Source organism: Leucopleurus acutus, assembly GCF_964270905.1.
Source record: "Leucopleurus acutus genome assembly, chromosome: 12".
In the NCBI taxonomy this organism is placed as follows: domain Eukaryota; kingdom Metazoa; phylum Chordata; class Mammalia; order Artiodactyla; family Delphinidae; genus Leucopleurus; species Leucopleurus acutus.
The window spans coordinates 20,758,732-20,784,637 of record NC_139154.1 but is presented as its reverse complement, the minus strand read 5'-3'; the positions used below and the strand labels follow the sequence as shown (position 1 = coordinate 20,784,637).

Sequence of the window (25,906 nt, the reverse complement as noted above, 5' to 3'; positions counted from 1 at the left end):
CACTATTGTTTGTCATCAACAAAACAATTGTAGATTCAGATTCTTCTTTCCCATCTTGCCTCCCCGTATACCGAGGTGCTCTGGAGGTATTGACAACCTCAGGAACCTCAGCCACCCTGCCCCTTTTCTACCTTAGAAGACTAGAGGTGATACAGTGGTGGTGGAATGTATCAGGTGTCACACAGGCAGGCATTATTGGCTTTACACCCAGTTTTTGAACCCAATGAGGAAGACATTCGTGAGTTGTTTTTTTTTAAAGACCAATACTTATGTATTTATATACTTATTTTTATTGAAGTATAGTTGATTTAGAATGTTGTGTTAATTTCTGCTGTACGGCAAAATGATTCAGTTATATGTACATTTTTAAAAAATATTCTTTTCCATTATGGTGTATCACGGATCTTGAACATATAGTTCCCTGTGCTCTCCAGTAGGACCTTGTTGTTTATCCATCCTATATGTAATGGTTTTCATCTGCTAACCCCAAACTCCCACTCCATCCCTCTCCTACCCTCCTCCCCCTTGCCATCCCCCAGTCTGTTCTCTACGTCCATGATTCTGTTTCTGTTTCGTAGATGGGTTCATTTCTGTAAAAAGACCAACTTTTAAACTCCAGCTTGGGTGGTTCTTCAGGGTTGATGCATTGAGTTCACACACCCGGGACAGTCGCTTGACTCTCTCTGACTCGTGTCTCTGGAGGCAGGAGCAGGGAGAGATTATAAAATAGTAACATGTTTGAGAACTGGAGCTTGGGAGTCAGAGATTTCCAAAGCCTGATGGCTGGAGAGCGGCCAAGAGAGAGACTGGTGCTGGGGTTCCCCCCCAGCTTGCTTTCTCCCCACGGGGACGTGTTTCTGGGGGGTGCACGGGGTCCTCATCCACCCTGTGGGTCTGTCTGAGCGGGGCCGGCTCCCCGGCTGCGCATGCGCGGTTGTTCTTGCCCGTCTCCTGACCCGGGGACCCTTCTCTCTGTGCGTCAGGCTCTGATCGCCGAGGAGACAAGCAGCAGGCTGGCCGAACAGGAAGAGGAGCCTGAGAAGTTCCGAGAGGCCCTGGTGAAGTTCGAGGCCAGGTTCAACTTCCCGGAGGCCGAGAAGCTGGTCACCTATTACTCGTGCTGCTGCTGGAAGGGCAGGGTGCCCCGTCAAGGCTGGCTCTATCTCAGCATCAACCACCTCTGCTTCTATTCCTTCTTCCTGGGCAAGGAGCGTAAGTGAGGGGCGATTGGGTCCCTCCCAGGTGGCCCTGGCCCCTGGGATGCTCAGCGCTGGTCCCGAGACCACTCGTTACGTGACTAGTTAGACGACAAAAGATTTAAATAAGTGGTTGAGACATAACAGGTCACACACGATTAATTTCCAAATGCCCTCTGCAGACAATCATATTGTATTACATACACGACGACCACGAAGCAGGTTTGATTTTCTTTTTAAAATTTTTATTGGCGTCGAGTTGATTTACAATGTTGTGCTAGTTTCTGCTGTACAGCAAAGTGAATCAGTTATACATATACATATATCCCCTCCTTTTTAGATTCTTTTCCCATAGAGGTCATTGCAGAGTATTGAGTAGAGTTCCCTGTGCTATACAGTAGGTCCTTATTAGTTATCCATTTTATATATTGGAGTGTGTACATGTCAGTCCCAATCTAAGGAGGTTTGGTTTTGCGGGAGTTCATTTCTTGTCCTGCCTTAAGGATCCTTTCTGTGTAGCTCCCTTCATGCAAAAACCGTACGGAAGGGTTTTTGCTACTATATTATCTATTACTTTGAAAACAGTGTTGTAACTGATGGCCCAGGAGTTCTAAAGGAATGGGACAGGTTGTGCTTCTGAATCCAGGGGGGCCATTTAGAGAATTCCCAGGCCTGAAGGTCACGACTGCTCCTGGGAGACTAGCAGTTGTTCCTAGAAGGGGGTTCCTCACGTGGGACCCCCTGACATCCAGGCAGGGATTCACTTCTCAATCATTTTTCCACCCACTGTCATCGTTCTGGGCAATGGGATTCCAGGCTGAAAAAGGGAAGCCACAGGGTCGATTGTATATTGGAACATTCAAAGTCATTACCATTGAAACTTGTTCCCGTAACAAATATCGTTTCAAGGGCCCACGCAGGGTGGTGCATGTGCTGTATCTATATTTATATATTTAAGTATATATTTTTTTCTTCCTGCATTTGTTTATATTTCACGTGGAACCAGTGTGCGGGGCTCCTCTTGCACTCTGCTGTGGCCAGCATCCTGCCCGTGGTCACGCCTTGTCTTTCCCTGTGCCACCAGCCTGGGCTCAGACACCCCAGTACATGCCCCCTGTGTGCACAGCCTTCCTCACCCTTGGGATGTGCTCTTACCTAACGCTTGCCATCCTTGCTCTTCTGCTTTCTGAAATGCTTCTCAAAATGAACACCCTGTCTCTCCTGGCCTTCCCCATTCTTAGGCCCGTTTGGGAACTCTCCTTCATCCTTTAAAATTCAGTTCACGTTTTTTCATCTCCAGGGCGCCTTCCCTGGTCCCCTTGTAATTTGTCCTCTATTTGCATCTGTTTTGGGTCCTGTCGGGTCCCTGGTTGCTTCTTTGTTTACACGTCTGTTATTCCTACTTGAACGCGCTTCTTAAGTGCGGGGCTCTTCACAAAGTAGATGCTTAACGAGAGAAAGCTGATAGCGTAGATGGAGTGTGTCGGTGTGTGTGAAAAGAACGATATAAAAGCAACTAGAGGTAGCTGAAGAAGCTTATTCTCATGCCTCATGTAGAAAAGTGGACTTTTAAATGATTAAAGCACTTATTAGCACTTATGATTATTGTAAAATAAATGGAGAGACATGATAGAAATAAAAGCAGTTCATCATTCCCATTTTCACTTGAAAAGGAAAATGAGTTATTTTCTGATATTTATCAGTCACCGTCACTAAACCTGATTTTGTTAAGTTGATAAAACTTGGAAAAAAGAAATGATTCCTAATATTTGATAACATTTATCGTTTTGACTTGTGACGTATGTCCCTCCCCATTTGCCCTGCATCAGCCCGCTAGCCTAATTACCACTGCACTGGAAACACTTCTGAGAACAGAATGCTAGTTTATAACTAGCATTATAACTGTGCAGTTAGTACCATAGTACTTCAGTAAAATCTACTTGTGCTCTGTTTTCGAAGATTTGAGCAGCTGTCACTTGACATCATCTAAGTGTTAGGCCTGTGCCTCTAAACCAGATCATGAATCCTCTTTTGACCTCTGTCTTTCATAGCTCATGCCATGAATGCTGCTACTGAAACCAGGATTTACGTGGATCAAGAAACATCTGCGTATTTTGCAAATACTGAAGTTTAAGTATTTGGGGGACAGTTTTCACGTTGTTAACTTGGTATGGCAGAACGGTGTCCCTTGTATGTGTGCGGTAGCCAGCAACTTGGGAAGTTTTACTTAAATCTTTAAGATAATTGTTAGAACGGTGGGTTGGGTTCTAACGAACAGCTGTGAAGCAGTTCCTGTGTCTCCTCTTTCCTGCTCTGGTTTGAAAGCTATTTGCATTTCAGCTGCGGGAAAAGCTTTGCACTGTTGCTGGTGCATTCAAGTTTGGGTTACATTTGAGGGTAAAATCTGTATTTGCCCTTTTTTCTTTTCTAGTTAAACTTGTAGTCCCTTGGGTTGACATCCAGAAGTTGGAGAGGACATCCAACGTCTTTCTGACGGATACCATCCGCATCACCACACAGAATAAGGAGCGGGACTTCTCCATGTTTCTGAACCTAGATGAGGTGTTCAAGATCATGGAGCAGCTGGCTGACGTGACACTCCGAAGGCTGCTGGATAATGAGGGCTTTGACCTGGACCCAGGTCTGCAGGAGCCCAGCCAGATCACCAAGAGGTAGGAACCTCCATACACAGGTGTCCCTAACCTCACAGGGGACCACAGCCCGTGTGCCACCTTCATGGACATGTGTTTTGTTTTTTTTTGTTTTTATAAGTGTATTTTTGTTTTTGTTCTGTTTTGTTTTTGCGGTACGCGGGCCTCTCACTGTTGTGGCCTCTCCCGTTGCGGAGCACAGGCTCCGGACGCGCAGGCTCAGCGGCCATGGCTAACGGGCCCAGCCACTCCGCGGCATGTGGGATCTTCCCGGACTGGGGGACGAACCCGTGTCCCCTGCATCGGCAGGCGGACTCTCAACCACTGTGCCACCAGGGAAGCCCTATAAGTATATTTTAAAAACATATTTATTTATTTTGGCTGTGCTGGTCTTAGTTGTGGCATGTAGGATCTTTAGTTGAGGCATACGGACTTCTTAGTTGAGGCGTGCAAACTCTTAGTTGTGGCATGCGTGTGGGATCTAGTTCCCCAACCAGGGATCGAACCCAGGCCCCCTGCATTGGGAGCATGGAATCTTACCCACTGGACCACCAGGGAAGTTCCGGACATGTGCTTTGTTAACCTCATTGTATTAGTTTGAAATTTCCCTCGTGGCGTAATCCAGATTTTCCTATGTCGTTAATCATGACAGAGAGATAATAATTGGCAATGATGGTTATTCATTTCCTCTATGCAGTAGGCTTTGATTCCTGGATCCAATTTCCCCTTTTTTTCCAGAAAGTATTTCAAAATTGATTTTCATTAAAAAAAAAAAAAATTCTTCCAGGAAATTCCCTGGTGGTCCAGTGGTTAGGACTCCATGCTTTCACTGCCATGGCCCTGGGTTTGATCCCTGGTCGGGGAACGAAGATCCCACAAGCCGCGCAGTGTGGCCAAGCAAACCCAAACTTTCAGAAAATACAATACAGGTAGCCTCATGATAGAATTCTATTCAGCATAGGGCTTTATTAGTGCACATTAAGAAATGTTGTTTTTTCATATCACATTACTTTGTAGAAGACTTTTTCAGGAGCACTGGATATATTTTTGGTACCAACTTGTCACAAGAAATGTGCCTTACTGATAGTAAGCCAGCATTCTTTGTTATTTGCCCCCAATTGATACTGGTCATGGGGACTTATGAGGTCGTTGCTTGAATTATTTGCCAATTTAAAGCAGTTCGATTTTATTACCTAAAATTCAAACTGTGGTGTTTGAGCTTGACTGTGATTTCTGGCTTCGTGGTTCACACTGGGTGACTGCAGAGCTGATGCCTTTGTAAAAGTTCACCTTTGCATCCTTTGAAAAACACTTTATCCATGAAGTGCCGCCCTGGCTGGATGTTTTTGATGTGGTTACAGAATCACCACTGCTATCTGCACACTACTTGTCATTAAAAAACTTTTTTTTGGTGGTAAAATACACATAACATAAGATTTGCCATCTTAACCATTTTTATTTTTTAAAAACTTCTTTAATTGAATGAAAGACTCTTTAAATTCTATAGTGCTTTACAATTTTCAAAAGCTTCACACACATGATTTCATATAATCCCACAATAACCCTTTTTTAAAATCCCTTACTTCTATATTGCCCCTCTCCCTATCCCTCTCCCCACTGGTAACCAGTAGTTTGTTCTCTGAGTCTGCTTCTTTTTTGTTTTATTCACTAGTTTGTTGTATTTTTTAGATTCCACATATAAATGATATCATATGGTATTTGTCTTTCTCTGTCTGACTTAGCATAATGCCCTCCAAGCATCCTTGTTGCTGCAAATGGCAAAATTTCACCCTTTTATTTTCTATTTATTTATTTTTTACATCTTTATTGGAGTATAATTGCTTTACAATGGTGTGTTAGTTTCTGCTTTATAACAAAGTGAATCAGCAATACATGTACATATATCCCCATATCCCCTCCCTCTTGCGTCTCCCTCCCTCCCCATCCCACCCTTCTAGGTGGTCACAAAGCACCGAGCTGATCTCCCTGTGCTTTGAGGCTGCGTCCTACTAGCTATCTGCTTTTTTTTTTTTTTCTTTTTTTTGCGGTACGCAGGCCTCTCACTGCTGTGGCCTCTCCCGTTGCGGAGCACAGGCTCCGGATGCGCAGGCTCAGCGGCCATGGCTCACAGGCCCAGCCGCTCCGCGGCATGTGGGATCTTCCCGGACCGGGGCACGAACCCGTGTCCCCTGCATCGGCAGGCGGACTCTCAACCACTGCGCCACCAGGGAAGCCCCTAGCTATCTGTTTTACATTTGGTAGTGTATATATGTCCATGCCACTCTCTCACTTCATCCCAGCTTCCCCTTCCTCCTCCCCGTGTCCTCAAGTCCATTCTCTATGTCTGCGTCTTTACTCTTGTCCTGCCCCTAGGTTCATCAGAACCATTTTTTTTTTTTTAGGTTCCATATATGTGTATTAGCATATGTTATTTGTTTTTCTCTTTCTGACTTACTTCACTCTGTATGACTGTCTCTAGGTCCATCCACCTCACTACAAATAACTCAATTCTGTTTCTTTTTATTGCTGAGTAATATTCCATTGTATTTATGTGCCACATCTTCTTTATCCATTCATCTGTTGATGGACACTTAGGTTGCTTCCATGTCCTGGCTATTGTAAATAGAGCTGCAATGAACTTTGTGGTACATGACTTTTTTTTTTAAACATCTTTATCGGAATATAATTGCTTTACAATGGTGTGTTAGTTTCTGCTTTATAGCAAAGTGAATCAGCTGTACATATACATATATCCCCATATCCCCTCCCTCTTGCGTCTCCCTCCCACCCTCCCTATCCCACACCTCTATGTGGTCACAAAGCACTGAGCTGATCTCCCTGTGCTATGCAGCTGCTCCCCACTAACTATCTATTTTACATTTGGTAGTGTTTATATGTCCGTGCCACGCTCTCACTTCATCCCAGCTTACCCTTCCCACTCCGTGTGTCCTCAGTTCCCTTCTCTACGTCTGCGTCTTTATTCCTGTTCTGCCCCTAGGTTCTTCAGTACCTTTTTTTTTTTAGATACCATATATATGTGTTAGCATGTGGTATTTGTTTTTCTCTGACTTACTTCACTCTGTATGACAGACTCTAGATCCATCCACCTAACTACAAATAACTCAATATCATTTCTTTTTATGGCTAATATTCCATTGTATATATGTGCCACATCTTCTTTATCCATTCATCTGTCGTTGGACACTTAGGTTGCTTCCATGTCCTGGCTATTGTAAATAGAGCTACAATGAACATTGTAGTACATGACTCTTTTTGAACTATGGTTTTCTCAGGGTATATGCCTAGTAGTGGGATTGCTGGGTCGTATGGTAGTTCTATTTTTAGTTTTGTAAGGAACTTGCATACTGTTGTTCTCCATAGTGGCTGTATCAATTTACATTCCCACCAACAGTGCAAGAGTGTTCCCTTTTCTCCACACCCTCTCCAGCATTTATTGTTTGTAGATTTTTTGATGATGGCCATTCTGACCCATGTGAGGTGATACTTCATTGTAGTTTTGATTTGCATTTCTCTAATGATTAATGATGCTGAGCATTCTTTCATGTGTTTGTTGGCAATCTGTATATCTTCTTTGGAGAAATGTCTGTTTAGGTCTTCTGCCCATTTTTGGATTGGGTTGTTTGTTTTTTTGAGATTGAGCTGCATGAGCTGCTTGTATATTTTGGAGATTAATCCTTTGTTGGTTGCTTCATTTGCAAATATTTTCTCCCATTCTGAGGATTGTCTTTTCCTCTTGTTTATGGTTTCCTTTGCTGTGAAAAAGCTTTTAAGTTTCATTAGATCCCATTTGTTTATTTTTGTTTTTATTTCCATTCTTCTAGGAGGTGGGTCAGAAAGGATCTTGCTGTGATTTACCTCATAGAGGGTTCTGCCTATGTTTTCCTCTAAGAGTTTTATAGAGTCTGGCCTTACATTTAGGCCTTTAATCCACTTTGAGTTTAGTTTTGTATACGGAGTTAGGGAGTGTTCTAATTTCATTCTTTTACATGTAGCTGTCCAGTTTTCCCAGCACCACTTATTGAAGAGGCTGTCTTTTCTCTATTGTATATTCTTGCCTCCTTTATCAAAGATAAGGTGACCATATGTGCGTGGGTTTGTCTCTGACCTTTCTATCCTGTTCCATTGATCTATATTTCTGTTTTTGTGCCAGTACCATACTGTCTTGATTACTGTAGCTTTGTAGTGTAGTCTGAAGTCCGGGAGCCTGATTCCTCCAGCTCCATTTTTCTTTCTCAAGATTGCTTTGGCTATTCAGGGTCTTTTGTGTTTCCATACAAATTGTGAAATTTTTTGCTCTAGTTCTGTGAAAAATGCCATTGGTAGTTTGATAGGGATTGCATTGAATCTGTAGATTGCTTTGGGTAGTATAGTCATTTTCACAACATTGATTCTTCCAATCCAAGAACATGGTATATCTCTCCATCTGTTTGTATCGTCTTTGATTTCTTTCATCAGTGTCTTATAGTTTTGTGCATACAGGTTTTTTGTCTCCTTAGGGAGGTTTATTCCTACGTATTTTATTCTGTTTGTTGCAGTGGTAAGTGGGAGTGTTTCCTTAATGTCTCTTTCATATTTTTCATTGTTAGTGTATAGGAATGCAAGACATTTCTGTGCATTAATTTTATATCCTGCAACTTTACCAGATTCATTGATTAGCTCTGGTAGTTTTCTGGTAGCATGTTTAGGATTCTCTATGTATAGTATCATGTCATCTGCAAACAGTGACAGCTTTGCTTCTTCTTTTCCGATTTGGATTCCTTTTATTTCTTTTTCTTCTCTGATTTCTGTGGCTAAAACTTTCAAAACTATGTTGAATAATAGTGGTGAGCATGGGCAACCTTGTCTTGTTCCTGATCTTAGAGGAAATGGTTTCAGTTTTTCACCACTGAGAACGATGTTGGCTGTGGGTTTGTCACAGCCAACAGGTAGGTTCCCTCTGTGCCTACTTTCTGGAGAGTTTTTATCATAAATATGTGTTGAATTTTTGTGAAAGCTTTTTCTGCATCTATTGAGATGATCATATGGTTTTTATCCTTCAATTTGTTAATATGGTGTATCACATTGATTCATTTGTGTATATTGAAGAATCCTTGCATTCCTGGGATAAAGCCCACTTGATCATGGTGTATGATCCTTTTAATGTGCTGTTGGATTCTGTTTGCTAGTATTTTGTTGAGGATTTTTTCATTTATGTTCATCAGTGATATTGGCCTGTAGTTTTCTTTTTCTGTGACATCTTTGTGTGGTTTGGTATCAGGGTGATGGTGGCCTCGTAGAATGAGTTCGGGAGGGTTCCTTCGTCTGCTATATTTTGGAGGAGTTTGAGAAGGATGGGTGTTAGCTCTTTAAATATTTGATAGAATTTGCCTGTGAAGCCATCTGGTCCTGGACATTTGTTTGTTGGAAGATTTTTCGTCGCAGTTTCAATTTCAGTGCTTGTGATCGGTCTGTTTATATTTTGTTTCTTCCTGGTTCAGTCTCAGAAGGTTGTGCTTTCCTAAGAATTTGTCCATTTCTTCCAGGTTGTCCATTTTATTGGCATAGAGTTGCTTGTAGTAATCTCTCACGATCCTTTGTATTTCTGCAGTGTCAGTCGTTACTTCTCCTTTTTCATTTCTAATTCTATTGATTTGAGTCTTTTCCCTTTTTTTCTTGGTGAGTCTGGCTAATGGTTTATCAATTTTGTTTATCTTCTCAAAGAACCAGCATTAGGTTTTATTGATCTTTGGTATTGGTTCCTTCATTTCTTTTTCATTTATTTCTGATCTGATCTTTATGATTTCTTTCCTTCTGCTAACTTTGGGGTTTTTTTGTTCTTCTTTCCCTAATTGCTTTAGTTGTAAGGTTAGGTTGTTTATTTGAGATGTTTCTTGTTTCTTGAGGTAGGATTGTATTGCTCTAAACTTCCCTCTTAGAACTGCTTTTGCTGCATCCCATAGGTTTTGGGTCGTCGTGTTTTCATTGTCATTTGTTTCTAGGTATTTTTTTGATTTCCTCTTTGATTTCTTCAGTGATCCCTTGGTTATTAAGTAGTATTGTTTAGCCTCCATGTGTTTGTAGTTTTTACAGGTTTTTTTCTTGTAATTTATATCTAGTCTCATAGTGTTGTGGTCAGAAAAGATACTTGATATGATTTCAGTTTTCTTAAATTTACCAAGGCCTGATTTGTGACCCAAGATATGATCTATCCTGGAGAATGTTCCATGAGCACTTGAGAAGAAAGTGTATTCTGTTGGTTTTGGATGGAATGTCCTGTAAATATCAGTTAAGTCCATCTTGTTTAATATGTCATTTAAAGCTTGTGATTCCTTATTTATTTTCAATTTGGATGATCTGTCCATTGTTGAAAGTGGGGTGTTAACGTCCCCTACTATATTGTGTTACTGTCAATTTCCCCTTTTTATGGCTGTTAGCATTTGCCCTATGTATTGAGGTGCTCCTATGTTGGGTGCATAAATATTTGCAATTGTTACATCTACTTCTTGGATCGATCCCTTGATCATTATGCAGTGTCCTTCTGTGTCTCTTCTAATAGTCTTTATTTTAAAGTCTATTTTGTCTGATATGAGAATTGCTACTCCAGCTTCTTTATTTTGATTTCAATTTGCATGGAATATCTTTTTCCATCCCCTTACTTTCAGTTTGTATGTGTCCCTAGATCTGAAGTGGGTCTCTTGTAGACAGCATATATATGGGTCTTGTTTTTGTATCCATTCAGCCAGTCTGTGTCTTTTGGTGGGAGCATTTAATCCATTTATATTTAAGGTAATTATTGATATGTATGTTCCTATTACCATTTTCTTAATTGTTTTGTATTTGTTTTTGTAGATCTTTTTTCGTGTTTCCTGCCTAGAGAAGTTCCTTTAGAATTTGCTGTAAAGCTGGTTTGGTCTTGCTGAATTCTCTTAACTTTTGCTTGTCTGTAAAGGTTTTAATTTCTACATCAAATCTGAATGAGATCCTTGTTGCGCAGAGTAATCTTGGTTGTAGGTTTTTCCCTTTCATCACTTTAAATATGTCCTGCCACTCCCCTCTGGCTTGCAGAGTTTCTGCTGAAAGATCAGCTATTAACCTTATGGGGATTCCCTTGTATGTTATTTGTTGTTTTTCCCTTACTGCTTTTAATATTTTTTCTTTGTATTTAATTTTTGATAGTTTGATTAATATGTGTCTTGGCGTGTTTCTCCTTGGATTTATCCTGTATTGGACTCTCTGCGCTTCCTGGACTTGATTGACTATTTCTTTCCCCATGTTAGGGAAGTTTTTAACTATAATCTCTTCAAGTATTTTCTCAGACCCTTTCTTTTTCTCTTCTTTTTCTGGGACCCCTATAATTTGAATGTTGGTGCATTTAATATTGTTTCAGAGGTCTCTGAGAGTGTCCTCAATTCTTTTCATTCTTTTTTCTTTATTCTGTTCTGCAGTAGTTATTTCCACTATTTTATCTTCCAGGTCACTTATCCATTCTTCTCCCTCAGTTATTCTGCTATTGATTCCTTTTAGATAATTTTAAATTTCATTTATTGTGTTGTTCATCATTGTTTGTTTGCTCTTTAGTTCTTCTGGGTCCTTGTTAAATGTTTCTTGTATTTTCTCCTTCTGTTTCCAGGATTTTGGATCACCTTTACTATCATTACTATCACTCTGAATTCTTTTTCAGGCAGACTGCCTATTTCCTCTTCATTTGTTTAGTCTGGTGGGTTTTTACCTTGCTCCTTCATCTGCTGTGTATTTCTCTGTCTTCTCATTTTGTTTAACTTTCTGTGTTTGGGGTCTCCTTTTCGCAGGCTGCAGGTTCATAGTTCCCATTGTTTTTGGTGTCTGCCCCCAGTGGGTGAGATTGGTTCAGTGGGTTGTGTAGGCTTCCTGGTGGAGGGGACTGGTGCCTGTGTTCTGGTGGATGAGGCTGTATCTTGTCTTTCTGGTGGGCAGGTCCACGTCTGGTGGTGTGTTTTGGGGTGTCTGTGAACTTATTATGATTTTAGGCAGCCTCTCTGGTAATGGGTGGGGTTGTGTTACTGTCTTGCTAGTTGTTTGGCATAGGATGTCCAGCACTGTAGCTTGCTGGTCATTGTGTGGAGCTGGGTCTTAGCCTTGAGATGGAGATCTCTGAGAGAGCTTTCGCCGATTGATATTACGTGGGGCTGGGAGGTCTCTGGTGGTCCAGTGTCCTGAACTTGGCTTTCCCACCTCAGAAGCTTAGGCCTGCAACCTGGCTGGAGCACAAAGACCGTGTCAGCCACACGGCTAGTTCAGAGAACCGGGTGGTGAAATGGAGTGGACAGTCACACTGGAAGGAGAAGGCACCCCCAGGAAGAGGATGGTGCTGCAGGTTCCCCTGTGGCCTGTGCCGTGTGGAGGGCGAGCTGAAATTTCACTCTTTTAAATGGCTGAGCAGTATTCCCTTGTATACATACACCACATCTTTATCCACGCATCTGTTGATGGACACTTAGGTTGTTTCCGTATCTTGGAAATTGTAAATAACACTGCTATGAACATTGGGGTGCACGTATCTTTTCGAATTAGTGTTTCTGTTTTTTTTTTTTCAGATATATACCCAGGAGTGGAATTGCTAGGTCATATGGTCCTTCTGTTTTTAGTTTTTTGAGGAATCTCCATACTGTTTTCCATATTGGCTGCACCAATTTACATTCCCACTAACAGCGTAGGAGGGTAGGTATGAGGGTTCCCTTTTCTCCACACCCTCTCCAGCATTTATCATTTGTAGACTTTTTGATCATGGCCATTCTGACATGTGCGAGGTGATATCTCATGGTGGTTTTGATTTGCATTTTCCCAATGATTAGCAATCATTTTTAAGCCTACGGTTTGGTGGTATTAAGTACATACATTCATGTTGTTGTGTAACCATCACCACCATCCATCTTTAGAGCTCTTATCTTTCAAAACTGAAACTCTGTCTGCATTAACACTAACTCCCCACTGCTTCCCCAGCCTCTGGCACCCACCCTGCTCCTTTCTGTCTCTTGGAATCTGCCTCCTCTAGTGAAATCCTACAGTATTTGTCTTTTTTGTGCCTGGCCTACTTTGCTTAACCTGATGTCCTCAAGGTTCTCCCACGCTGTAGATTGTCAGAATCTCCCTCCTTTTTAAGACTGAATAATATTCCGATGTATGTTTATACTGCATTTTGCTTACCTGTGTATCCATCAGTGGACACTGTGTTCCTTCTACCTTTGGCTGTTGTGAATAATGGTGCTGTGAACGTGGGTGTGCAAATATCTCTTTAAGACTCTGCTTTCAGTTCTTTTGGTCACATGCCCAGAAGTAGCATTGCTGGACCATGTGGTATTTCTAGTTTAAGGTTTTAGGAACCACTAGTCATTAAAACTTTTTTTTTTTAATCATTCATCTATTTTACCATTCCTGTTTCTCCTTAAACATGTCTGCTGCCTTCTCTGAACATTTAGGGGAATGTGTGTCTTTCTAATTAGTGGTCTCTGAATGGCAGTGTCTAAGAGTTTTCATGCGTTCAGAAAGAATTCAAAGACCCTTCCTGCTGTGTGTGTATATTTTAAATCAATCATGTATACAAGTGGAATTTGGGGTAAAACTCCACTGAATTTCGCTTGGTTTTGCGTCATCTCTGTAATCTGAGAGTTCCTTTGTAGGGTGGGGCTGCTGCCCAGCACTCCCGTGAGCGGGGGCCCTGGGTCCAGCGCCGCCTTTGGTCTTACGACTCCCAGTGCCCAGCTCCTCCCTGTACCTCTGGCCCCAGGCTTCCCATCACTGTCTCTGGCTTCATCTCAGGGCCAGGAATGATCTCGGGTGCCCTTGGCCCTCAGTGGCTTGAAGCAGGCTTTCGGTTCCCAGCCAGAGACTGAAGTCAGGCCTCGGCAGTGAGAGTGCTGAATCCCAGCCACTAGACCAGTGACAAGGCCCTGGTCCTTCAGCTTTGCAGAAATGAATTCCCACAAAGAGACGGAAAGCAGTGAAACAAGTGAAGTGTTTATTAGGAGGAAAAAGGGTACATGTGGCTTGACACACGGGTGGGCCCAGAGAGAGAGTCTTGCCCCCTGGTAGTTTGAATTGCTTTTATAGGGCGTTTCTTCCAGGTTTCCTTTGGCCAGTCATCTTGCTTTGCTTGATTCTGAGTCCATATTTTGTTTATCTCAGGGTCCTCCCATCTGTGTGTGCGCATCTCTTAGCCAAGGTGGATTCTAGCAAAGAGGCCTCTGGGTGGGTTGACATCACTCCCTTTTTGACTTCCAAAGAGCCTTTCTGCACATGTGTAGTCGGGAAGGTCTCCTTGACTGTGAGAATGAGGAATGTGTGGTCTCTTGAACTCTTATCTGGGCAGGGCTCAGCTCTTCTGTTGATCCTGCTAGTTTGGAGTATCTGTCCACAGGGGGCAACTCCAGCTGCTCAGCCTGGGGCCCAGCTCTTTCCTGCCTCAAGAAGACAACCCAGTACAAGGGAGCCACTCTTGCCCGTATTTCTTCAACTACCTCTATACAGTTTGGTACCTCAGTGCTTTTCGTCCAGCTTACAACGACCTGTTAAAGATGAAGAAACCCATCTCCATTGTATAGTTTGTTAAAAGGGCTCATGGAAACTACCAGTTAGAGCTGGGACTTCTTTCACCATGTTTGCACGTAGATGTGCAGGTGAGGGAATTGTAACCAGGTGGTGTTTGGAAGGGGAGGCCAGCTCGTAGCTGTTGTGTTCTGGTCAGTCCCCTGGGCTTTGGGATCTCAGGTGATTCTTCACAAATTTCCTGATGTTCTAGCACGGCTGTACTTCCAGATGTGGCATTTTTAATTTGGGATAGAAATGAGGAAAGGAGAGGAAAGTGGAAGGTCTATAGCACTTAAGACCCTTTGGGAAAAGTCATCCATTTTGGAAGAAAACTCAGCGGTGTTGGGACTCTTCCAGAAACAGGTGAATTCTACAAGGCTGTCCGCCCTGCCCCGCCCAAGCCCTGGAAACTTGTAGAGAGGGGAGGAGAGAAAGGGCAAAAAGGACCCCAGTGATGGCCAGTGGTGGAGCTGCCTGGCCCATGGGTGCCCGGGGCCCCAAGACGGATGGCAGAGTCCTGGTCCATGGCATGTTTTACTGGTCACGGCACTTTGAGTGACTTCCTCCACAAGTGAAAGGCGTGCCATTCCCGCTAGTTCCTGGCGGGTTCTCGCTTGAAGCTTTCTGTCCTGGAGACATTGGCCTGTGGACATAAACAGGTAATGACTCAGTCAACTTGACATCCTGCCAAGACAGCCCAGGTTGAACGTTGAGGAAAACAGTCTCTTCATGCTAAGGGTACAATCACAGGGTCTGGAATGCTCCTCCGGCCCCCTTTTGTTGATGTATTTTTACTTCCCTTCCCAGATAACCGCTTTTTTAAAAAAAATTTATTTATTTATTTATTTATGGCTGCGTTGGATCTTCGTTGCTGTGTGCAGGCTTTCTCTAGTTGCGGTGAGCCGGGGCTACTCTTCGTTGTGGTGCGTGGATTTCTCATTGCGGTGGCTTTTCTTGTTGTAGAGCACGGGCTCTAGGCACACGGGCTTTAGTAGTTGTGGTGCGCGGGCTCCATAGTTGTGGCTTGCGGGCTCTAGAGTGCAGGCTCAGTAGTTGTGGCGCATGGGCTTAGTTGCACTGTGGCATGTGGGTTCTTCCTAGACCAGGGATCGAACCTGTGTCCCCTGCATTGGCCCGCGGATTCTTAACCACTCTGCCACCAGGGAAGTCTCAGATAACTGCTTTTAAAAGGTGCCTTGGGGTCTGATTATGGATTAGTTATGCCTGCAGCTTGGTCGCTCCCCTGGGACTTAGGGGCACAGAGCAGACCGAGCTCAGACCTCCCGGGAGAGCAGGGATGATGGTCCAGGGCATGCGCACCGCGGTCCAGCAGACACGTTAGTGCTGGCGGGACTCCCCATAGGACGCCCGGGACCAGGGACCCTCCAGGTGCAGCTACAGGATCCAGGGGGGCAGGGGGACTGAGGCCGGGGAGGGGGTTTCCTGGAGGGAGACTGGAGGGAATGAGGGAACAGATTGATTGGCCCTGATACTTCAACCAGGAAATATCGATTCTGAAGGTGTGAAGCATAGGGTGAGAAGAGTGTAGCCCACTATTTTAGGGGGGTGAGAAGGGAGAGGTGATGGGCTTCTCTGAGTCTAAATTAAATAACATCTTCATTGAAATTCATTTCGACGGGCTGAGAATGCTACAGGGAGACTCAAGGCAGTGCAGTAACTGGCCTCTATTTCCCACGCTGTCAGTATCTAAAGGTGAACCGTGGTGGCCTTGGGGGCTGATGTCCTCAGTGGAAAGCCCTCCTCCCCGTCGCCTGGCTGACCCTTCACTCTCCGGACTGGCTTTTCAGACCCTCTGGGGCCTTTCCCACCCAGATTCACCCCTTTTCCTGCTCTCCTCCTTCCCTCTAGGAAGGCCCAGGCTTACAGGGGTGATGTAGTTGACTTTGCATCCTGATTCTGGCTCAGAGTCCTCTCCAGGGGTTTCTGCAGCCCCAGAGCGCCCAGCCTGCGTTCTGGGGGGCAGTCCGCGCCCCGCTCCCTGCAGGGCCCTTGCTGCTCCGGGCTTGGCGGGGGGCGCTGGCTCTCTCTGGGACAGGACGGAGAGCGGAGGATGGCGGCAGGAGACTCTTCTCAGCTGGAAGAGCCTCATAGATGTCCAGGCCTGTTGAGTTCTGGTCTGTCAGGGCCCCAGGGGTGGATTTTCAAGGGAAAATGGGGGGACTGTGGAGCCAGCTGAGTCCTTCACACAGCTGCCCGTTGTCTGAGGGCCAGGCTGGCCTCCCGTCCCCTGAGGTCCTGGGCTGCCGTGTGCTCTGTGCAAGATGCCGCGTGGCAACGGCTGCCGTCATTTCATTGGTGCTCGTGGGGCATCACAGGGGAAAGATGTTTTGAATAAACACACATTTGAGAAAGGCAGTGTTTTCCGTGCAGACTTGGGTGGGAAGGAGAAGCACGTGTCTGGCCTCTCTGCCTTGTTTCTACATTGCTGGTCCTTGGTAGTTCCCAGAGTTTGAAATGCACCAGCAGGCACATAACGGAGAGCCTCTGCAGTCTCTGTGTTTCTTCATGAGTCAGCCTGGCTGCAGAGCCCTGAGTGTTCCAGAAAGGCAGGAGGCGGCTCCAGGGATGGGATGTCCTTGCACGCCTCCCCAGCCCGTCTCTTAGCCTGAGTTTGGGGAAGCATGGGGCCTTGAAGCAGCTGTAGGTCTGCAGACTCACATAGGTTTGTCTTTGTGGGATAAATGATGTGAGAGAGTGAGAGTTGGTGTGAGGCCTGACACAGTTTTTCTCCCAGAAAAGGTTATGAGGGGGGAGAGAGAGAGCCACACCTGTTTCTGATCCATCTTTACCTAATCCAGGAAAGAAAAATCTCATTCTAAGTTATGCAGAGAAACAAAAGAACTACCTACTGCTTAATTTCTCGGGTCTGAGGTCTTAGGACTGGAACCTGAAATTTAAAAAAGAAAATCTATTTATTTATTTATTTGGTTGCATCGGGTCTTAGTTGCGACAGGCCGGCTTCTTAGTTGCGGCACATGGGCTCCTTAGTTGTGGCATGTGAACTCTTAATTGCGGCACGCGTGTGGGATCTAGTTCCCGGACCAGGGATTGAACCCGGCTGCCTGCATTGGGAGTGCAGAGTCTTAACTGCTGCGCCACCAGGGAAGTGCCCTGAATTTTTAAAATGTGTGCATATAGCCTAGAACTTTCTGCATAGTTGTCATGTCTGACTGCACATGTTAGTTTCGTCTTCGACAGCAAACTTGGTGTCCACTGCTCTGTATTCTGGTCAACCCACGTGGTTCCTGGTTCCTAGAACGGCATGTATCCAGGTTGGATGACTCGTGGCCCCTTCCCCTGCTGTTCTGTGGCCTGTGCCCACCGCCCCAGCGGTGAGCACCGTGGGCGGGCAGTGTCTCTGGGGCTGATGGCTTGGCTCACTCCATCATCGCAGGGCGCTTCCGCCGGGGCCACAAGCCTGGGATTGGCTGCCACATTCTGAGGGTTAGGTCATGACCCGCGTCTGGTGGTCTGTATGGAGGAACAGTGGAGATATTTACTGAGCGTTGGAAGGTCCGAAAGGCCAGTTGTGACCGGTGGGCTTTGTTTCTATGCTGTTCAGAAAGAGGACATGATATATTTAGCGTCAAAACGACCACCGCTGGGAAAGGGCCCTCAAGGCTGGCAGGGGTGCGGGGTTGGGGCTTGTGCTGGCCTTCCCCAGGGGCTTGTGGGTCCCCCATCTCTCAAGGTGTCGTGTTGTCATCTCAGCTACGTTAGAACATTAAATATCACATATAACTCATATTTCAAGGCGGGATTGGAAGAGAGCTTTCTAGTAGGGAGGAAGGAAGATAATTTAGGAAAGTCGTCGTCCCCCCCACCCCCCACCCCGCTGCTGCTTTCCTTTTGGTAACTTGAGGTCACTGGGCTCTGGCTACGGAGTGTGGGAGAGACAGACCTCTACAGGGCAGGGAGAACAGCCCCGAAAGGAGGACAGACACTGCGCGTAGCTGCGCCGAGGCCACAGAGAAGGGGGCTGAACTGAGCTGACGGCTGGTGCAGCAGGTGCACTGAACAGAAAAGATTGTTTTTAATCCGCCTCAGATAACTGAACACCTTAGTCTTAGTCTGAAGGCTTGGGCACAATGTAAATATACATGTAAGTCCCCCGACCCTCCCTGTAGCTCCGCCCAAGCTGCTGTGACCCGTGTTCCTTGCCCTGTCCTCACCTCGGCTCTAGCCGTCTCCCCAGGAGGCGGGGATGTGCTTCCAGAAGGAAGAGCCAGCGGCTGGATTTGCCAGTGGCTGCAGCCAGATGTGTCAGACGTGTGCGGGTGAGAGCACTGGCCTCGCTTCCACCGGAGCCGCATATACTCTGAGGACAAAGATGTAAGTTCTCCAGTCAAACGTGCTGGACGTAGGTCTGCTCTCAGGGGTCGGGGCTCACCTGGAGGGGCCTTGCCTCCCATTCTCCCAGAGCGCGAACTTCTAGGGCAACCACGGCACTTTGCTGTGTTCTCCCAGCTCCTCTCTGGAAGATGCTCAGGCCACCCCCATCTCCTCTTTTTTCTTAATGGTATTGAACACATTTGCTTATTTGTTGTATCTCTTTTTTTGGGGTGTCATATCTGTTCACGTCTTCTGTCCATTTAAAAAAAAACTGAATTGTTTGCCCACTTTCTATTGAATCGTAAAAGATCTTGATATATTCTAGATACAAGTCTTTTTTCCAGATATGTCTTTTGACAATAGTTTTTTTTTTTTTTTTTTTTTGCAGTATGTGGGCCTCTCACTATTGTGGCCTCTCCCACTGCGGAGCACAGGCTCCGGACGTGCAGGCTCAGCGGCCATGGCTCACGGGCCCAGCCGCTCTGCGGCATGTGGGATCTTCCCGGACTGGGGCACGAACCCGCGTCCCCTGCATTGGCAGGCAGACTCTCAACCACTGTGCCACCAGGGAAGTCCTTGACAATAGTTTTTATGGCCTGTGGCTTGTCTTTTCATTATCTTAACATCACTTTTCAAAAGCAGAAATTTAATTATTATTTTTTTGTGGTACACGGGCCCCTTGCTGTTGTGGCCTCTCCCGTTGCGGAGCACAGGCTCTGGACGCGCAGGCTGAGCGGCCATGGCTCACGGGCCCAGCCGCTCTGCGGCATGTGGGATCCTCCCGGACCAGGGCACGAACCCGTGTCCCCTGCATCGGCAGGCGGACTCTCAACCACTGCGCCACCAGTGAAGCCCAGAAATTTAATTTTTGATGCAATTCAATTTTGAATTTTTTTGTTTGTGTTTCAGGTTCTACTGGGAAGTATTTGTGTAAACCAATTCACAAAGATTATCTTCCAGTTTTTCATATAGAAGTTTTTTTTTAAGCTAAAAGATAGGGGTTTTTTTCTTAAGCTATTTATAGATTGAGTCAGAAGTTCTGAAGTTTTTTCTTTTTCTTCCTGCTTTATTGAGCTCTAAGTTGCAAATAAAAATGCATATATTTAAGTTAGAAACACGAAGATTTGATACTTGCATACACTGTGAAATAATTATCACAGTCAAGTTCTTTAACTCATCCGTCACCTCTCAGGCCCCCTTGGAAACAGCCATCCACGTTGTAGCAGGTATTTAAGGAGCTGCAGTTTCGGAGCACTGTGACTGGGGCCACCTCGATCTGTGGAATTTGTATCATTTCTCTCTACGCCCAGAGGGCTTTCTGGACGTGTGCGTATCTTCTCTTTGTGAGCCTTGGAGAGTAAATTCCGTGGACTGCCGCATCTCTGTATGATGTCTCCTGGGAAGACACTTGCGCGAGGGTCTGAAATGAGGTCTGGGTTGGAAATGAGAGCTAGGGCGGAATAGGCATCTGTGTGGGAAGGAGGGGAGGTCCCATCTCAGGGGCTCCACGACCAGATTGTGTCTAAAAAGTCACTTGGGCCTCCGTGCGGAGTCCCGGGTGTGGAGTTCAATATCTTGCATTTACGCAACATTTGAAGATTTGTTCTTTTCCTAGAAGAAAATACCTTAATTTTTTTTTTAAGCTAATATGTGGTCAGGTGGAAAATTTAAGCAGAATCAGAGTGGAAAGCAGAAATCCCACTATGCGGAGATAGCCACTGTTAACATTTTAGGGAAAGTCTTCCTACGTGTCACTTTCTGCAAATTTTCTAGAATTTATGTAAATGGGATCATAGATGCTATTTCTAACCTGCTTTTTCTCTTTCACAATACTGTGGACATCATTTTATATTCACAGGGAGGGCTTCCCTGGTGGCGCAGTGGTTGAGTCTGCCTGCCGATGCAGGGGACGCGGGTTCGTGCCCCGGTCCGGGAGGATCCCACATGCCGCGGAGCGGCTGGGCCCGTGAGCCATGGCCGCTGAGCCTGCGCGTCCGGAGACTGTGCTCCACAGCAGGGGAGGCCATGGCATTGCGAGGCCCACGTACCAAAAAAAAAAAAAAATATATATATATATATATATATATATATATATATATATTTTCACAAGGATCCCCTGAAGCAGAAAGTTTAGGTGTTATTTCCATTTTATAGATGTCAGGATGAGACACCAAGTCTCATCCAGGGGTGCACAGTTAATAAGGAAGCTACAAGGTCATATTTTGACTCTGAGCAAAGTCTAATTCTATCAGATCAACCTAGAACGCTTATTTCATGTGACAAAGACAAGTTTTTACTTCTGTTCTTTGGAATTTTTCCTCCTGAAATTCTGGGTTATGACATAAATTCACTGGTATTTTTAAATGTTGTGATTTGGCTGCCTTGTTGCTTGATTGAGTTTGAGAGCCAAGATTCAGGGTATGGGGGGGCTGCCCTGGGGAGGACGTTTCTGCATCCCCTTCTATGTCGGGTTGTGCCGAGGGGTTAAGAGTGTTTTCCTCCACAGTCTACTGCGTTCAGTCACTGTTCCTGCCTCTCTCTCTCCCCTCCCTCCTTCGCCAGGGACCTGGAAGCCAGGGCACAGAACGAGTTCTTCCGGGCCTTCTTCAGGCTGCCGAGGCGGGAGAAGCTGCACGCCGTCCTGGACTGCTCCCTCTGGACCCCGTTCAGCCGCTGTCACACGGCCGGGCGGATGTTCGCCTCCGACAGTTACATCTGCTTTGCCAGCAAGGAAGCTGGCTGCTGCAAAGTTATCCTCCCATTCCGAGAGGTAGACCTGTCTTCCTCCTGTCGGGGAGCCGTGGTTGCCGTGAGACGGGGCGTTGGCGGGGATGGGTGCTCACGCTGCAAGGCTCTGCGGCCGAGGAGGATGGGCGGGGCTGGAGAGATGCATGGCCTGAATTGACCAGGGGCCTTTGCTTGTTCTGTTGTTGCCTGGCAACCTGAAATTTGCATAGACCTGAATGGTGAGCACAGGGCACCCTGGCCTCCGATTTATTGATAAAGCTGTTATTAAAGTACCTGCTTAGCAATGAAAGCTTTTCCAACAGCCCTTAGGGACGAATCCTTCCCTTTCACCCACAAAAGGGAAAAGGAAAAAAAGGGGACTTACAAAAAGCATCATCTTTTGAAAATAAATGTCAAATTGCTTGGTTTTTATACCCTCCTGGAACTTTAGGTAAAAATTTAGAAACATGCTTCCTTTTAACTGTAAAATTCTACAGTTCTGTTCTTGGAAATGGAGTCTGCTTCCACATCTGATGAGCTCAGTACTGTGGTTTCAGGGCACGTCAGCTGTGACAGGACCCACGGCTCTGTCACACGTCAAGACTTCCAGATTCTTGCTATTATAACATAGGAACTAAGTACTGTTCAGAAAAACTCAATTTTTTCATTCATGTGATTGGCCTCCATTTTTCTGCAGCAGGTGTCTTCATTTTACAAATATTCCTACTTATGAGTGGAGCAAGAAAGCCTGGATTGCCTTATGTAGTTTTTTTTTAACTGTGGTCGCGTATACATAACATTTACCATTTTAACCATTTTTAACTGTTAGAGTTAGTTCACTGGTACTAGGTACATTCACACTGTTGGGCAACCATCACGAGAATTTTTTCATCTTTCCAAACTGAAACACTATCCCCATTAAACAGTAGCTTCCTGTTCCCCTCCCCCAGCCCTGGGGACCCACCGCTCTGCTTTCTGTCTCTATGAATCTGACTCCTTTAGGCCCCTCATATCAGTGAAATCCTACAGTATTTGCCCTTTTGTGATTGGCTTATGTCACTTAGCATAACGTCCTCAAGGTGAATCCAGACTGTAGCACCTGCGAGAATATCCATCCCTTTTAAGGCTGAATAATATTCCGTTGGAGGCAGAGCCCACGTTTTGGTTCATCCAGCCAGGGGCACTGGAGCTACTCCCACTCTGTGCCATGGCGCATTATGCCGTATTCCATACTTTGGAACTTCGCACCAGTCCCTCATTGCGGTTACTGGGTTTTGCCTTCTCTCTCGGGATGTTTTCCGAACATGCAATTAAACGCCTGCCCGTCTTCTCTCTTGCTGTGCCTCTGTGCGCGTGACTGTTTGTAACAGGTCGTGAGCATTGAGAAAATGGAGGACACGAGTCTGCTGCCAAACCCCATCGTCGTCAGCGTCAGGAGCAAGACGGCCTTCCAGTTCATCGAGCTCACGGATCGCGACAGCCTGGTGGAGAGTCTGCTGGCGAGGCTGAAGCAGGTGCACGCCGACCACCCCGTGCACTATGACACGACGCGGGATGAGGACCTGGTATGATCCTTGGAAACTGTGGGATCCCGCCAATTGAAAATCCCTTTTTTTCCAGCACCTCGAGGCCAGGGGTCTCCAAAGGGGTGTGCACGTAACGATGATCCACTTGGGTACCAGAGAAATGTAAGCAATGATTGGGTCCGTGGAGCAGGCAGCGTGGTATCATCTCTGACGGCACTGGTGTCCTGAGTGGGTGTGGCAGGGTTGGAGGGTTGATGGAGACTCACCCACAGGTTGGAGGATGCCCAGAGGATGGCCCCCTGACAGGATACAGGGAAAGATGGGGTATACCCATGTGTCAGAGGGATCGACAGGCCACCCCCTCAGAGGTTGGAGGGTTGTGGGTTGGTGGGGAATCAACCCACAGGTGAGGGGACACCCTCTTTACTGGTTAGAGAGGTCAGTGCCCCCGCCATCCCCCCGAGGTTGGAGGGGATGATGTTATTTGGGGGCGGATATAAGTTTTGCCGAAAGAGATGTTGCAGTGTCGTTAAGATGGGACAGCTGCAAATAGAGACCCGGATCCGCTGGGACCCAGTCCCGAATTCTTTCACACCCGTCCCCCTTCTTTCTGGACCTCTTTTCATCCAAGTAGTGACAGGAGGAAGGGAGGGAACGTCTCTCAGTACCGGAGAGCAGTCTTCTGGAGATGGCCATCCTCAGTTCTGGAAGCTGAGGGCGCGATGGTGCTTCCCCAGCCCCTCTGGGGCTGTGCCCTGTGTGCCGTGAGCAGCCTCGCCGGGAAGGCGCCGTGTGGACCACGTACCTTGCCGGGGATCAGATCTCTTGGTTCTAGCGTTAGTCTGTTTTTCCCGGAAGTCCTAAACAGAGAGGCGTGTTTAAGTTTGTTAATAGGCTCCTGCATCCAAAGGCAAAACAAAGACTGTCTTATGATGAAGGCAGTGACTGCTCTCATTTTTTTTTTTTTTTTCCTCCCCATGCAGACTTCGTCTGTGTTTCATTCAACAAACATGTGCGGTGACCACAGGTTTGGGCGTATTGAGATGGTGTCTTCTCAAAATAGCGAGGAAAGGGAGAAAGAGATGAGCCCGCAGCTGCACCCCGAGGCCCTGGTCGCCGGCTTCCGGCGGTCGGGCAGCCAGAGCCCCGACTCGAGACTGGTGGGTGATGCGGCACCCCCTTCGCATCACTGGGCACAGGCGGAGGTGTCAGGGGCGTGGCTTCCCGCGGGCCCTGGAGGGTGGGCCTGGCGCGGCACAGGTTACCGGGCAACCTGGGGACACGTGACGCGCCCTCTTTGCCTCCCTCTTTTCCTCATTGGCAAGAAGGGGAAGTGGTCAGTGGTGCTAGTGGCCTGAGAGTGCGTCCCGGTGGGTGAAGGATGTGGTGGGACGTCCGAGGGCCATGGCTCTCCCCACCTGCACCTCAGGTGGCGTCCGTCCATGCCGTCCCTTGTGGGGCTTCCGGGTGCAGAACAAGTCTGTCTCCTTTTATCCGGTGGTGTCTGTGTGGCTCTCTGGTGCAGTGTTTCTTTTTTGTACGCTGGCTGTCTTCTAGTTTTACTGAACTAAAAATACTTTTGCCACATTTATATAGTTTTCTCCTCTGTAGGGAGAGACTGAGGGCAATGCCTGTATGGTAAATAGACTAGAAATCATGCTCTGAGATGGTGCCCTGGCACGAGGGGTGCTGTGTCGGGACCATGAGTGGTGGCCGTGAACATGATTGCTGCCCCTTGGCCGCTTAATGGCTCGTGTATCATAGCTCGTTAGCTTTATTCATTCAGAACTGAGCCTTCTGATGCACTTTACAGAGATGCTCAATGAATGCTCGATGAAACACCTAAGAATAGTGAGTGTATGTAACGTCAGTATTCTGTAAACTATTACTAGACAATACAGATAATTAAAAGCATATACAAACATCTTGTTTAAAAGGCACTAGAAATTCCTGCCAGCTAGGAATTCTAAAGGATCTTAAAAATCCATAATGTTAAAGGATTTTCAGTCACCTAGAGACATCGTGTCTTTTTCATCTCTGCTAGTGAGAACAATGTAAGTTTTTCGGGTTGGCGGTTTTTCCCCGGCTGTCAGGAAGTTCCAGGGAAATCACGAGAGCCCCTTGCTCCGCTTTGCCCTCTGAGCTGACCTGTCTCGGCAACTGGCTTGGTGTCAGTATCCGGAGAGGCTTCCCCACCCAGCCCTACCCCACCCTCCCATCTGCTCTGGGCGTTTTATCAATATTTGTGTCAGTGCTCCCACTGGGCCCTGAACCCCTGAAGGGCTGGTGCCCTTTACATGCCCTGTGCCTGGTGGAGGTTCATAGGTATCTGCTGAGCGAATTACCTGTCACCGTTGGTCCCTCCGTCAGCAGAAGGAGCCTCTCCCTGTGACGGGCTGTGGAGGGTGCAGACGACCTTCTTTGTACATGCAGCATGTTTCCACTTGCAGCCCAGAGAACAGATCAAGATGAGACTGTGGAACGACCACTTCGTAGAGTACGGCAGGACCGTGTGCATGTTCCGTACGGAGAAGATCCGGAAGCTGGTGGCCATGGGGATCCCCGAGTCGTTACGTGGCAAACTCTGGCTCCTTTTCTCTGGTGAGCGTTTCTGGGGTCTCCAGGCCAACTTTTATTTCTGGAGCGGACACGGGACAAAGGCCCCGACCTGGGCAGTGTGTGTGTGCAGAGGGGTCCCCTCTGCCTGTGACGTGTCCGACCGGGGACCTCAGGACCTTCCCACGTTGGCTGTGATGTCCTGGGTCAGTGCAGGGTCTGGCCAAGGGATCGCATCTCCTTTAGAAATGACTATGAGTCTCTTCGTTGTCCCCAGAATTCTGTTCAGGACGCCCTTGACGTGCAGCGTCTTTCTAGGACGTGAGTCCTGAAG

General features: G+C 46.4%; 1 protein-coding gene across 1 annotated transcript in view; it reads left to right on the top strand.

Annotated features, from left to right (window-relative positions):
• TBC1D8 (TBC1 domain family member 8) overlaps positions 1-25,906 on the top strand; it is a 124,970-nt gene that overhangs the window by 70,821 nt on the left and 28,243 nt on the right. The window contains exons 4-9 of the mRNA XM_082851770.1: positions 984-1,212; positions 3,628-3,868; positions 21,326-21,533; positions 22,861-23,055; positions 24,000-24,176; positions 25,467-25,617. Of these exons, the coding sequence (XP_082707896.1) occupies positions 984-1,212; positions 3,628-3,868; positions 21,326-21,533; positions 22,861-23,055; positions 24,000-24,176; positions 25,467-25,617 (1,201 nt within the window). The remainder of the gene's footprint in view (positions 1-983; positions 1,213-3,627; positions 3,869-21,325; positions 21,534-22,860; positions 23,056-23,999; positions 24,177-25,466; positions 25,618-25,906) is intronic.